Below are 15843 nucleotides of genomic sequence, written 5' to 3' on the forward strand. Positions count from 1 at the left end.
ATAAGTGCTATGGAGAGAAATGCCTGTGTATGATGGGTGCTACAATGAGCTGTGCCTGTACACCATGGGTGCTACAGAAAGCAATACCCACGCACCATGGGTGCTATGGAGAGCAGTGCCTGTGTATGATCGGTGCTACAGAGAGCAATGCCTGTGCACTATGGGTGCTACAGAGAGCAATGCCTGTGCACCATGGGTGCTACAGAGAGCAATGCCTGCGTATCATGGGTGCTACGGAGAGCAATGTGTGTGCACCATGGGTGCTATGGACAGCAATGCCCGTGCAAGGGCGCTGTAGACAGCAATGCCAGCCCTGGCTCTGAGTTATTCTCCTTCTTGCTAATTAGACTGAGTGCCAAACTCTAATTAATTGAGGCAGAGCCACTCCCCCCTGGACCCGAGGGCTCCCCTTCATCCCTAGCTCTCACTGCCAGACATCCCCAGGCCAAGCCCCTGGTCTCTGCCGGGCAGAGGGACGGCAAGTGTGGGAGCGCTGCTCTCCGCCGGGGAATCATGCCTGGCCCTCGCCTGCCACCAAAAATCTGCAAAACACTTTTTTGCAATTACCATCATCTCATCCGAGCCCCCGGCTGTGTGTACAGGCTGGCTGCTGCCGGCTGCCTGCGTCCCCCGCCGCTGCCAGATGTCTGTACAGAGCCAGAACAGACACTCAGAGGATTTTCCCTCCCTCTCCCGCTTCTGTATTATTTTTTTTTAGAGCTCTGCACTGCTGCAAAAAGTAATTTTCTTCCTCCCCAGCCCTTGCTGCGGCGTGGCAGTGACCATACTAATCAGGTCTCGAGCACGACCCCTGAGACGTCTGCGATGGGAGCCAGCTAACAGCTTGACAGCTCCGTGTCTTCCCGGACTCATTACAAGCTCGTTTGCAAGGATGCCACCACCCTCGTCTCCTGCAAGGATTTTTGGGCACTTGCCTAATGTACAAGGGGTTTGGGCCCATGTTTGCACATGTTCTCAGGCAAATCACACCTTCTGGAGATGAATTTACCGTGGAGGGGGGCGGTTGGATATTAATTAACACCTCTGCAGATGGTGCATGTTCCTGTTTACATGCTGAAAAAGCCCCTTTGTTCATCCCAGGTCTCCTCGAGTCTTCTGCATTTGAAGTGACCTGGAGTGGTGGCTCATGCCGAGAGGTTTCCCGACTCGAGAAAACATTGTCCCTTGCTGCCAACCCTGCTTGCCGTCCCTTGGCCATGGGGGTCCCACGGGTATTGCTGGAGAGAGGGTCTGGGAGGGGGTGCCGGCTTGCAGCACGGTGCTTCTTGGTGGGGTTTTACCTGCCTTAACCATGGCAAGAAGCCCCTTTACGCCTCACAGCCTTCAGCCTCGGTGTGTGCACACCCCGACAGGTTGTGCACCCATCCCATGGGTTATGCAGGCACCCAACAGGTTATGCACCCACCCTGATGGGTTATACATGCTTTCAACAAGTTATGCATCCCATACCCCGACGGGTTATGCACGCACCCGACAAGTTATGCATGCGCCCTGATGGGTTATGCACACTCCCGATGAGTTATGCATGCATCCCATGGGTTATGCACGCACCCTGATGCGTTATGTACACTCGTGATGAGTTATGCACGCACCCTGATGGGTTATGTACACTCCTGATGAGTTATGCATGCATCCCATGGGTTATGCATGCTCCCGACAGGTTATGTATGCTCCTGACAGCTTATGCACATACTTCGATGGGTTATGCATGCACCCTGATGGGTTATGTACGCTTCTGATGAGTCATGCACACCTGACAAGTTATGCATGCACCTCAATGGGTTATGCACACACTCCATGGGTTATGCATGCTCCTGACGGGTTATGCACACTCCTGATGAGTTATGCACCCACCCCACGGGTTATGCACACTCCTGATGGGTTATGCACGCTCCTGATGGGTTGTGCACACATCCTGACAGGTTATGTACGCAGCCTATGGGTTATGCGTGCTCCCCAGTGGGTTAAGCACCTACTCCATGGTTTTGCATGCTCCTGACAGGTTAGGTATGCACGCCATGAGTCATGCATGCACCCCGATGGGTTATGCATGCTCCTGACAGGTTATGCACACACCTTGATGGGTTATGCACGCTCCAGATGAGTTACACACACACTCCACGGGTTACGCACCCACCCTATGCTCTACACCAAACTGCTGCTATCGAGTTTGCTGCCGCACACCCTCTCTTTTGCATTCTGCCCCCACCTCCCCTGCCCCGCAACCCAATGTGTGCCCCTGGAGCAGATCTGCATCCTTAAACTCAACGAGCTTGCTCTGCTCCCTGTAAAATAAAGCAAGGGAAACGGGAGCCCCAGCGAGTCCCCACACCACCCTGCTCTGCTGCTCCGGTGCCATGCACAAAGATGCTGTTAGGGTGATTTACAAATGGTATTAACTCCGCAGCCCCAGCATCTCCACCCCTGCTTGCCTGAGACCATCCGTCACCTCCTGCATGGGCGACCTGTGACTGGGGGTTGGGGCAGCTGCAAAAGTCCATGAGCGAGACAAGATGGGGGGGAAATGGGGAAACCCCCCTAAAAACAGAAGGGAATTTGGGAAATCCTGAGATGCTCTATGAAAAACCCAACTTTCTGATTGTGGGAAGCTTCCTGGGAAAAGTGAAAAAGGGAAGGGGGAGTAAAAAACCCAGAATAAAAGGATATTCCCTGTGATAAATATTAAAGCTGGGTTATTTTTTCCCCTCCCACTGTCTCTGTGGTTTCTTGGAGCGTAATTTGCTCGGCCACCCTGGCGCGTCACCCTCTCGCCGAGGGTTCCAGCATCCCTCTGCGCAGGGGGGATTATGCAAATCCAGCCCCAGCTCGCGAGAAAGTGGGTTAATCCAATATTACCGAGTGGAAAAGGGAAGGAAAAACCTGGTGGAGGTGGCAGTGCCGGTGGAAGGACCACTGTGCAAAAAGCCTCTTCACCAAAATAAGGGGGAGATGAAGCCAATTGCAAGCCACAATTTAGGTTCGGGGCAGTTTTTGGTTTATACTTTGATATTTCTCTGCTTGCATCCCCTACACACCTAAATACACATATTTATAACAAACAACAGCCAGGACTTAATGGAAATACTCCTGCATATGCACCACACTTCAGCAACTGAATATATATCAGTCCAGAGAGCACCTTTTCCTATTTATAAATCTGCCTGGATGCAAAGAAGAGCTTTAAGGCAGAGGTGCTCCTTGTTCAGGGAGCAGAAACAGGACGGTAAAGCCAAGAAAAAATGTCTTACAGCAAAGGGCAGCCACTTCAACTGAGGCCACCGGCCCAATTACCTCTTTCTTTGCCTCTTCCGCGAGTAAACGTGCAAGCAAAGAGCTGAGTTTTTTCCCCATCCTGGAAAACTTCTAAGTTTCTCTGCTCAAACCTCCATGGGGGTTTTATTTGTGTTTGGCAGCTTATCCTGAAGTTCCCCAGAGAAAGCCAGAAATACTGCTCTGGACCGTTATATCTGAGGCTGGATCCAGGCTCGGTGCAGATGGGAGTGATGTTGGTAGGGGGGGAAGCTACAGGCTCCAAATCCCCCCTCCCCAAATAAAACTACATGCTGTAAGTCTTGCTTTGCTCCAGATCAGCATCCCACATCCATGAGTATTTTGGGGACAGGAACAGGAAGGGGGAAGATTTTGGGCAGAGGCTTGAAGAGCCCAATGTGGAGAGCCCAGCACTGCTCCCCAGGCCCTGAACACCCTCAATTTTACATAATTTCCCATGTAGCATGAAAACCACCCACTTTTTTTGCATCGTTTCACACCTAGCAGGCAAATCCTCTTTGCACAGCAGTGTTGACCTGAGCCCCCAGCTCCCGAACCCTCGTGCAAAGCCCCCGGCACCAAACTGAGCCTGCCAACTCCAAATCCAGCTGGAAAACATAACAAAACACCTGGAGAAAGCCTCACGGAGCCCTCAGGATGATTGCAAAGCTATTTTACATCTCTTCCCCCACCCCAGTTTTCAAAGGCCAGCCTGCCTGCCTGCTTCACCAAATCGATATGCCCATCAGCGAGAGCACCGTCTGCCTTTCTCTCCGCCATCCAGCTTTGACCTTCTGTTGTACAGGAGCAAACCAGCCAGGTGGCTTCATGTCCCCATCCCCAAGGACAGGGAGGAGGCACCAGTGTCACTTACCCGGTACCAGACGATCTCCCGCATCTTCCCATCTGTCTTGAAGTTGCATTTCAGGGTGACGGCATCTCCCACCACCACGGGTGGCAGCGGCTCAATGCTGACTGTCAGGTAGGCTGGAAAAGTTAAAAAAAGGAGAAGAGATGTGAGCTACCAGGGAAGGATGGGGCAGGGAGTTGAAGTACTGTTCTCAGATGGTTTTGTGGTATTAATAGCTCTGCTGTGGGGAGCAAATGCTGCATCCCACATAGGGATAATGCATGGGCAAGCCCATCAGTGTGGCATCTTGCCCCCTTGCAGCGATGAATTTTGGCTGCTCCCAATGCACCAAAAAAGGAAAAACTGGGGAAAATCCTTCCTGACCTTAGTTACCAGCTTATGGCACCAAAATGCAAGGACTGACCGTTTCACTGCTCTTCTCCCCAGCTTTGCAAAACTGCCCACATTTGCCCAAATAAACCCTGGGCACTCAGATTTTAAGGCTCGCCTTGGTCCACGCAAAAAGCCTTGATCCCACCGGCCACCTTTCCTACCTGCAAACTCAAGCCCATCCTTCCTATGAAGATATTGGCTTTGACTGTCTACAACCCACATTGGTTCTCTCCCCACTGCAGACCAAGTTTCTCTGCCCCATGCTTGCTTTAAAGCCCTCTAAATTACTCATTTCTTATGGGAACGGGTCCAACAGATTAATCAGAGGATGTGCAAAGCCCAACCTGTGGTTTTACAGCCCAGCCTTGGCCAACAGCCTGCTTCTTCCCCATCTCCCCCATAGCTGGATGCAGGAATTGTCCTGTAGCAGAGGGAAAATCAGAGCATGGGCGGTTCCGTCTGGCTGTTTTCTCCCCATTTCCCCTCGATTTTCTGCAAAACTATTGCAGGAGCACGGAGCAGCCAGGGTCAGAAGGGCAGGCAATTGCATTTCTATTTTATTTTCCTCTATTTCCTCTGGCTGCTGGAAGATGTCAGATTGACAGCCTGCTAGATCCGAGCCTTTCTTTAGCATGCTTGCCCTGACCGGACCCGTTTGACAGCGTTTCCAACCAGGGCATCCCAAAACAGCCCTTAACTCACTGCAAAAGTTTTTTTTTTTTTTTTTTTTTTAATTACCGCTTGCATCAGGTGGAAAAGCAATGCTGAAAAACTCCAGAGCGCCTGGGAAACAGGAGCAAGTTTGGAAATGGGGCTGCAGAAACTGAGAGTCCTTTGCAGAAGATCCCCCCCAAAGAGGGGAAGGTGATTTTATATGTCCCACAGCCAGCGATTCGAGGCTCGCATCACTTGTAAAACAAGTTACCGGTGTTTTTGCAATAAATCTCAACCACGACCTGTGGGAGAGCACGCTGCACGCACACGTGCCTGCTGCAACAGCAAGGCAGCATGGCCCGGCATATTGAGCACGGGGCTCTAAAATTCAAGAAACCCTCTTTGCGCTGCTTTTTGGAGGGGCTGCAAAAGCAAATTTGCTGCTGCAATCAACTGGATGCAAGGAAATTTGGAAAAAAGTGGATTTTTTTGGGATGGGGGTGAGTACTGGAGAGTGCTTTGCAGCATTGCGCAGCAGGTGCCTGGGAGACAGCAGCACCGAGCAGGGACGGGGGCTCAGTTAAGGGCTGTTTTCAGCCCTGAAATGGTGCACGGCAAAATGGGTTTTAATATTGCATCTTTGCAACCCCAGCCCAACGCCTCTCTCCTTGCTGATGGCGACCCAAATCCTCGCCAGCAGCCGTGCTTGTTTGGGGCCGGCTTCTATCCAGCCTCTCTCCTCGCCTGGACAGGGTTTATTTTAGCACGCTAAAGCGGGGATTAATTCCTTGCGGCTGCCAACGCAGCACGCGGTCCCCTCAAAATTGGGGCTTTGCAGATGTAGAGAGGCGGCAATGGGAGAGGGAGGAGGAGGAAGAGGAGGGATGCAAGGAAGGTCAGGCGAGGTCTTGCAGCCGGTGCCCCGATTCCTCCCGGTTTGCTTTTGACATTTCCAAAAGAAAGATGAGCAACAGGCACAAAAGCAAAGGGAGGGGGATGAGCAAATGTTTTGCAGCACGGTGGCATCTGCCCAGAGGAAATCAGGGACGGATTCGCACTGGGAACGGAGGCTCCACACGAGCGGAAGAGCTCTGTCTCTTCATCAACCAGCATTGGGAGCCTCTGGGTGAGATTACATCCCCCTCCTGCCCTGGGCGCAGATCAACGGGGTGATTAAATAAAGCCGGCGGCAGAACGGATGGGTGACAAAGACAGAGTTAAGATTGCATTTTCCCTCGTGCCCATGAATTATTGAGATACAGGGGTTCCTGGCTTGTAATTGCAGCATCTCCAGATGGTTTTCCTTCCCTCTTGCCACAGCATTGCCTTTCAGACCCTGTGCATGGCAATGGGAAGCTGGAGTATCTCCATCCCAGTCCAGCCAGGTGTTTTGGTGGTGCTTAGACCATCTGGTGACGGTTGGTGGCTTTTTAAATAAAAAATGGCCAAGCTTGGGGTAAGCCCAGCCACCTACCTCCACTCGTGCAGTAAATGCATTGGCCCAAGCATTTCCCCAAGCAACCCCCCCTGCAAACACATCCCCAACCTGCATCTTCTAGATGGCTCAAAAAAAGCCAAAATGGGCCTTTTTTTTTTTTTCTTTTTTTTTTTTTCCCCCCCTCTGCTCCCTTTACATGCTGCAAAACCGCTTGGAGATGGCAATGGGGCTGCAGCCCACCAGCTCCCACCTCTACACCCAATAATTCAGGCTCAGCTGTGCTGGGAGAACAGCTGCTCCTTAAAAATACTGGAGTGTAACCACAGGATGCTCCTGCACTTCTCCTGAGCAGATCCTGCATGGCAAACCTGAAGCTTTGGAGCTCCATGATTTATTGCGCCGGTGCCAGGGGGTGGGACAGGGACCACACAGAGAGCTGATGCTGGAGCTCCAGCAATGCCTGGAAGGGGAGGGAAGGCAAAACCCTACCTGCTGGAAGAGCATCAGTTGCCTGAATTCAGAGCAAAATCACCCCAGAAGATGGGGAAAAGAAGGAGGGAAAGAGCACGAGCGAGAGCAGAGAGAAACAGATGCATGTCTCCAGAGGAGCCAGCCCCCAAAATGCTAAGGATGTATGTAGAGGAGGGGGAAAAGCAGGGAAAATAAAGCCAGGTGCTGAAAAATAAAGCAGGAATCCAGATGGAGCCATCCAAAACCCACTGTTTTGCTGTGGCTGACATGCGCATCTCATCCCTCGTCCCTCCCTTCCCTTTGCTTTCCGACAGCGGAGGACGGCGAAGTGTCACCAGTCCTCAAAATCCCTGGTTTGGTCCCTTTTTTTGATTTACTGGGGAGAAGAAACCAGCGGTGACAGGTATTACTGAATTTTAAGGACTATTAAAACAGGGCTGAGCATCAGATTTGCACCTCCAAAGGAGGAGCTGAGCCCAACATAACATCTCCATCACCCTCTGTGTTATCAGCATCCCAAAGGCAACTCTGAACCCCAAGGCTCCTCTCCTTCCCCTTTGCTCTTTTTAAATAAGACATATTTCATAGCAAAAGCTGTGCCGGGCCACCCTCTGATTAGATTCTCACCTATGGAAATTCAGCCTTCTGATTAGATCGCATCCCTGGGGAGAAATGAGTATTTTTGCTAGCGAGCGGTGGGAATTCTTGTGACATCCAGATTAAGGGGAAAAAAAAACAAAGGGAGGGGGAAGGGAGAGATAAATGAAATGTCCTTTTAAATCAGGAGTGACACATTAATAAAAGGAGCACATTGTAACATGTTCAGCGCTTTCAATTACAAAATAGCTGCGAGGGAGGAGGCAGGTTTCATCCTGGCCATGCAAGCGGAGGATGCGGCTGGATGCTTCCACCGAGACACTGGCAGAAAGCCCCATGTCTGCCCCGTTCGAGCATCCCATCGGGGAGTTTTGCATGCAAGAGCAGCCAGTCACCTCATGGAAATCTCTCGGGATGCAGCACGTGTGGCTGAATCCCCCCAAATAGGCTGAGCTCCCCCCTGTCCTGTTGAGGAGGGGGAGGGAGCGAGCGGCTGGGTGGGCAGCTGGCAGCCACCCAAGGGCAACCCACCACAGCACCCTTGAAAACCTCGGGGCGATGGAACCTTTCGGCATGTCCCAGCACTGCAAAGCAACCCCTCCGCCTCTTCCCCACATGCCTGATACTTTTTAACCTACATCTAAATTAAATATTAATTTATTAATATCAACATGCACTCCCCTTCCCTGATTTCTCACCTCCCTGCGCTTCCCAAAAAGCTAACCTCAAACCAATGATGGACTTTACCCCTTCGGGACATGTCCCCAGGGTTCAACTTGTTCCCATCCTTGCATTTAGAGATGGTCATTTGGAGCAGCAATAGGGTTTCCGGGGAGCGGAGCGGAGCAATGCTGTGGGATGGAGCTGGAGGAGAGGACACGTGGGGATGCAGCTGCCCCATCTGCTCTGCCGTGTCCCCCTCATCCTTCAGGTGCTGACACGGCCCCGCCGGCGGAGGCGAAAGGAGAGATAATATTAACACATCATCATTTTCATCAGGCTGTGATTAGCAGGGCTCATACATAATTCACACCAATTCCTCCACCGCTTTCCGGCACACTCTTTTCCAAGCCGGGTGAGGATGGTATTTTGGGGTGCAAATACAAGGAGGGAGGGGGGGAAAGGAACCAGGACCCCCTAATCGGCGTGGGGCTGATTTTCACCATTTTTGTAGGATTTAAGGCATTTGCTGCTTGAGGAGGCACTTTGCCCCTCACGAGGGAGCTGACTGGGATGTTAAAGGATTACAAATCACCCCCCAAAAAAGCAGGGAGCGATCCTGCTCCCCATTCTCAATGCAAGGAAGATGATGGCTGGCACGAGGGAAGTGCAAGGGTTCACGGCCGTGCGTGAAGCCCCAGGGACAGGGATGTCACCTGCCACATGCCGGGGCTGAGGAGCATTAAGCAAACGCGCTTTGACTTGCAGCACTTTGCAACATCTTGTTCATTAAAGATTAAACACCAGCAGTTGTTCCCGTTCCTGTGAGCACAGCAAATACCTTCTCCCTCCCTTCTCAGCTCCGGCGATGCCTTATTTATGATATTCCAGGACAATTTACAATTATAATGTATTGCTGCCTCTCCTTGCTAACCCGGGAGGGCTGCAAGGGGCAAGAACCGGCAAAGGATTCGCATCTGTCCCAATCCAGAGTGGCCAAATTTTGCTGAATCTTGAGCTTTTCCTCCTGGAAAGCTGCTGCACTGAATTTTTTCTTTTTTTTTTTTTTTTTTTTTTTTTTTTTAAATGGAGGAATAAGTGTTTTAACACAGGTTTAACAACAGAGAGGGGAATGGGATGTGACAGCTGGACTCAGCATAGCGCTTCTAAAGGAGATGGTCCTTTTGCAAAGGAAAAAATGGTTTAGGGGGAGTCCGTTTGTGTTTCTAAAAGCATGAACCGCTTGAGTTTTGCTTGAATTTTCAGCTTTTCCTTCAAGAAAACCAAAAGCCAAGTGCCAGCAGGGCTGAGCATCCCCAAACCCACTGCTCCCCACCCAAAAATTGTGCTGGCTTTTGCCAAACGGAACTGTTTCATGAAATAAAACCATGAAACTCGGCATCACCCACCACGAGCAAGAGCCCTGCTGGTAGAAAGCAAATTGTATTAATACTGTGTAAATAGGATATTAACAGACAGACCAAACAATTAAGAGCCGGTAATTAAAATTCATCTTCCTTCACACCGCGGCGTATTAAAGTACAAACATTTAATTAGATGCCTCTTACCTCACCCATTTGCATAAGTGGGAGGAAGCACTTTGCAGCTGTACCTCTAATTATTCTTTATGGGGGTTGCTGGACCAAACCAGCCCCTAAATCCTTAGGTATTGCACAGACACAGAGAAGACATATAGAATATATAGGGAGAATGTATAGAATATGCTTTGGTCCATTTTTCTCTAACTAAATAGGATGCAATAGGCGCATTGAACCTGACAGACCCTATGGATGCGTCTTGTTAGCTCTTTGTAATGTAAATCAATAATTTTAATCAATACATTGATTGAGCGTAGCCGTTTTGGCCTTTCAACCCCTTTTAAATCAAGATTAACTGAGAAAACCACTTCATTGGGACTGCTGGGGACAGACAGACCCTAAGGGATCTGCTTCAATTAGGATTTCATGATCAAAATGTGTCAAAACTACAAAATGATGAAGGTTTACTGGTCAAATTTCATCACCATGTCCTAATCCAAAGTTTTTTATAAGGCAAATGTATAATGCAAAAAACCAAACCCAACTCTCAATGATTTCAATGCTGGTGCCAAAATCCAGTTGGGGCGGGACTTTTGAACACTGTCCACAGATTTTCTTTTTTCCTTAAATCCTGGATTTCTCCTGGAAAAAATATCCTAGCCAAAAAGAAAAAGAAATAACGCCTGATTTTGTGTCATGCCATGGTACCCAACATCACTTGCGTGCAGCCTTCTCAGCATCACGGAGAGCATCTTCAACACTGCGCAATCATGTAAGGGCTTCCGAAAGAGTTATGTCGATGTATCTTAAGAAAAATCAATTTTTAGACCAGTTTTGTCCTCATTATGAACACTATAGTCATTTTTATGTTCTTAAGGGCAGAGTTTGGCTCTTATGTACCAGCACCTATAGCTAAGTGCTGGTATGGTGCAGCAATACCGTAGGCTGCAGAGAAACAAGGAGCAAGGCTCAAAAAGGATCATGCTGGGCTACAAACATGTTAAAAATGCTTTGGCTCAATGGGGTTTTCATGCACATCAGTGCAACCTCAGCACTGTAAATGACCTTGGACAAAGAAAGGGAGAGTTTAGGCCACTTTGGGCATGCAAATGCAATAGGCAATTTGGGTCGTGGGAGCCTTGGGATGCTGCGGTGTCTCCTTCTCCCTCTCCAATGCCCATCTCCTGCCTCTTCCCCATCTCCTTCCAGCATTTCTACCCTTCCCTCTCCCATTTCCTTCTATCACTGCTCAAGCACCAGCTTTAGCCACCACCAAGTACCAGCTAATAAAATAGATGTAAACAGCAGGTTTTTACAAGCTCATCACCACCTTTGGTGCATGTCTCCTGACAAACAAATCCACGGCAGATAGAGCCATCCATATCAGCTACGTGGCTTGGGCACGGACTGAAACAAAACCCACTTTAACGTCTTCATCGTGCCTTTTCTAAGCGAAGGCTCATCGGCAAGGCTGTTCCAGCTCACCGGAGCACGAGATGAGAAAGCCTGTTTCTAGCTCAGCTTCTTTTACTTGCGGTGCCAAGTTAGCGCTTGTACTACATCTCCGTCAAGGCGTTTGCCCGAAATCCTTGGGAAATCAGTTGTTCCAGCAAAAAGATGGAAGTTTTGAGGCAAAACGGCCAGCACAAGCCCATGCCCTGCTACAAACACCTGGGATGACCTTGGATGCATCATTTGGATGCTCAGTGAATCACTCAACCTAAAAATCAGGCTATTTCCCAGAGAGAAACTCAGAGATGCAACGCTGGTGGCATAAATCCTGAAGTCACAAAGCCAAGAGATGCATCCTGCCTACTCCAAGAAATGTGAGCCACCACAAAGCCAAACCCACCAACTACAAATCAGGACATGGTGGAGAAGTGCCGGTTTGGGGGTGAATGCAAGAAAAAGGAGGTTTGGAGGGAAGCAACAGGCACTGGACAACTGGAAGCACTAGGATTTGGGGGGTACCTTAGTGGGATGAATGAGAAAGATCCTTCATTTGGGTAATATTTCAACACCCCCAAGGCTAAAGACTGACGTTACCCCTAGATGGGCATTTCTCTACATGTACATACATGGAGAAAGACCAGAGACCCAACCAAAACCAACAGCCACTTGGGAAACATCCATCCAGCCCTAAAACCCCATAAATCGTCCCCCCAAAAGAGTCGTCAACATGAAGAAGATGGGTCTCCCCACCCCACGCAGATTATCAGCAGGGTTGTGCTTGCTGCATTGATAAGCCTCCTTGATATACTGTATTTTATTAGCTGCTACCAGACCCACCCTGCACAGCCTGCAAAGCCATGTACATAAATTATAGACTGAATATTTATCTCCCGCTGCCGCACAGACGTGAAGTATGTTTAGCAGCATTTACTCTAGTGTAGTAAAGTTTTATTTATAATTTCTCCCCCCCACACTGCCGGCATGCTCAGCTCATCGCCGTAAAGCCAACAGCTTTTGATGCACACCTCCAACTCCTAACGATGCTGGGGGGGGGGGGGGGAAGGAGTATATTTTACTACCGCATCTTCACACTACTGATATTGCCATTAAAATATAATGCTTTAGCGCAGCGCTGAAGCACCCGGCTGCGGTTTATAGCTGCTAAAATTGGTGGCCATGACCTGTGATGGGTCGTTGGGTTTTGGTTTTTGGAAGGGGAGGATGTTTGTCATCATTACGTTGCTCATCGATCTTGTTCCTTTATCCCCATTTACAGGTTATTTAAGGATTTGGCCATCCAGCATGCTTTTGGGGGTTTCCAGAGTCCTAAATGATGTCTTGTCCCAGGAGAGGAGGGAAACCGAGTCTGGCAGAGCCAAATTCCCCCCAAAACCCAGTGGCATCGCTGAGTCAGAGCAATGGCTTTGCCAGCGCCTCTTGGCCTCTCCCCAGCTGTGCAAGCAGCAGCCGATGCCAAAATGAAGCCCAAAACACCCCTGGGTCAACCAGGACCTCAGATGCCCCATTTTTAAAATGGAGATCGTGCTCTTCATTTGCATGTATGCATATATGCAAATAGGGTCTGATTGCCTGCAACGCAGCCTGCCATTTGCGCTGTTTGAAAAACCCCGTACCAGCTATTTAAGGCAGAGTCCTCTAAACCAATTGCACCCCAATTTTATTCCCATCCCATGAGCTAAAGCCAACAGATTTTGGCAAAACAAGGTGCAACGGGTGGGAGATGCCATCCATCCCCATGCATGCTGCATTGCACTGGCTCTAAGCACTCATCCCTCCCCTGTCGCCCCAAATTTTCCTTTCTCCAATTAAGCAAACCCAGTTCCTGCAGGTTTTCTCACTCTCCTGCAGGTTTCCTCCACGGCAGTTGGGTTTTCCATAAAGCTTTCCACCCAAAACTGCTGCCTCAACTGCAGCCTCAACTGCAGAGCAATAATTCCCTCCTGCATGCCACTTCTGCTAATAACTCCCAGGAGAGATTTGCTTTCCCCTTTTTCTAGTAGTGCCTCAATGCAGGTCCTAATTAACCTCCAGACCTGCTAAAAAAACCCTATTCTTTCTTATTTTACCCCATTATTGCTTTACCAGCTCTCCCACATGCTGCACTATGGACAACTCCTCCAAGCGCAGTAATTGCATGTATTTCCACAGAGACTTGCAGCGGGGTCTTGTCTTTCCCCAGCAAATCCTGAGCTCACCAGAGGACGAATTTTCCTACAATCCCACTTTTGCAGAGCAGGAGCGATGACCAGCCACTGAATTCAATGCAATGCCTCTGGGATGGTGCAGCATCCCTCCCAAAAACCTTGCAATGGAGCATGGTGCCTCCTCAACACCTGGGCCTGATATGGGTTGATGCTCAGGGCCAGGATGCCCAGGTAGCCTGCAAACTTAGCAGCCTCCCTGGGCTTGCACAAGCAAAAAATTCACACCCCGTCTGCTTTTTCATTATTTTTAATCAAGCAGCATCACGGCAAGGGTGGTGGGATCTGCTAATCTCCACTTGCTGCACAGCAAAACCCTCCCCAAGCAGATGCGGAGTTTAATCCGGAATTAAGTGTGGCAGGAGAAGGAGATACCATATCATAATCCTGCATTGCAAAGGACTGGAAATGTTATTTCCTCCCCCCCCGCAGCAAATATCCAGACCCCCTTTTCAAGGAGCAGACTCATCTTTCTGTCTCAACACAGAAGAGATTCCTCATCAGCCGGATCCCTTCTGGCATCTCTCCCCATGCTGGCATCAGGAAGATGCAACATCTGGATGCTGGGCCCAAGCATGGAGGATTACAGAAAACCTCACCTGGGATCAAGGATCTCATCTCCAGTCAGCGCTGAAAGTACCGCCCAGCAAAAAAAAAAACACCCCGGAGATGCAATTCAGGAGTAAAAAAGCAAGTTATTTATACCCAGTCTGGTTTGTGAGAGCCCCAAACCCAAGTTGATGGATTAGATACAGATGTTGAAACTTGGGAAAAAAAGATGCTGAGCCCTTGACAGAGCCCCATCCGCTTCCTGGGTGAACTCGGGAGGGATCTGCTGGCAGCAGCCGACAGCTTTGCCGCTGCTTCACCCTCCATCGGGGTGAGGATTACACCACATTTTGTGGTGTTAATCTAGCCTGGAATATAATCCCAGCCAGGGCTAATTAGCGGAGCTGAAAGCAGCAGGGAGCTGCTCGAAGGATGTCTTTTGGAATGAATCCTACTCTGTGCCTCAGTTTCCCCACTTGAAAAGGAGAAAGCAAGACCCTTTACAAACCCACCTGAGATCCAGAAAAAATCCCATCCCAGAGTAATGCTACTTCTCTGAAAAATAAGCACGGTTTTGAATTTTCCCATCTGAAACCCCACAATCCTCCCTAAACCTTCTCTTCCAGATTTAGCAGGAAATACATAGGTTTGGGGTGGGCAGAAGGGGGAAAAATAATTAATTTCACTGAAAAATGAGGATGAGGATTTAGGTTTAGATGCTGCTGTTGGGTTTCCCACCAAGTTAAGAGTTCCAGCAAGGTGTCGGCGGGGTTTTGCTGTGCCAAGGTGGCCAAGGTGGCCCAGAAGAAGTAGGCGACCGTGACCCAGATGATGAATTTGCTTTTTTAGTTCTCTATTTGCAGGAAATCCAATTATCCCATATTTTTGATTGGTGACAAACGAGGTAGCCATCGATTCTCCCCCTCCCTCCCCAGGTGTCTGCTGTGAGCAATCTCTGCCCGCACCATCGATTCCTGTACCGTGTAACGGGAAAGGGATTATTATTATTAATTTTTTTTTTTCCTTCTGAACAACTTCTTCAAAGACACAACCTCGGGCAGAGATGCCAAGTGCTACAAAATCCACTTTTTTTTTCAATTTAGGGAGTGATGCACAGCTTTTTACCCCAAAAATGACCTCGGGGGAGCCTGGGGCAGCCAGATCGGCACCATCATTAGCCGAGTTGGGTGCTAAAAAGCAGCCAAAGCCCCCCTGCTGCTTTCCTCCGCTGCTGCAAACCCCTCTGTGCCCCCATGGGGTGCGCTCTGGAGGCAGCTGGTGTCTTCTCCTGGTTGTATATGGGGGTAGGGGAGGGAGGGAGGGAGGGATGGAGAGAGGGATGGATGGTGGGATGGAAGGAGTGACAGAGGGAGGGATGGAGGACTGAAGAAAGGGAGGCATGGAAGAATAGATGGAGGGATGGAAGGATGAAGGGAGGGATAGACAGAGAGAGAGGGATGGTGGAATAGAGGGAGGGTTGTAGGGAGCAACAGAGGTATGGGTGGAGGGAAGGATGGAGGAATGAAGGGTGGGATGGAGGGACAGACAGACTGACAGCTGGGTTGATAGAACAGACACCTACATACCTTACAAGACATCTGACACAACCTACAGGGGCTTCCAGCTCTGGGCTTTGGCACTGGTCCAGAGACACCTCTCCCAGGCACCAATTTGGCTGAGGCGAGGGGCGGCTGCATCCCAACCTCACCGTCATCCCCTGGCACGGGC

General features: G+C 49.8%; 1 protein-coding gene across 1 annotated transcript in view; it reads right to left on the reverse strand.

Moving 5' to 3' along the window:
* Window positions 1-15843, reverse strand: part of IGSF21 (immunoglobin superfamily member 21) — a 40005-nt gene that overhangs the window by 13977 nt on the left and 10185 nt on the right. Inside the window, exon 2 of the mRNA XM_049811772.1 lies at window positions 4166-4278. Within this exon, the coding sequence (XP_049667729.1) occupies window positions 4166-4278 (113 nt within the window). The remainder of the gene's footprint in view (window positions 1-4165; window positions 4279-15843) is intronic.

The sequence above is a fragment of the Accipiter gentilis genome, chromosome 1, assembly GCF_929443795.1.
Source record: "Accipiter gentilis chromosome 1, bAccGen1.1, whole genome shotgun sequence".
Classification (NCBI taxonomy): domain Eukaryota; kingdom Metazoa; phylum Chordata; class Aves; order Accipitriformes; family Accipitridae; genus Astur; species Astur gentilis.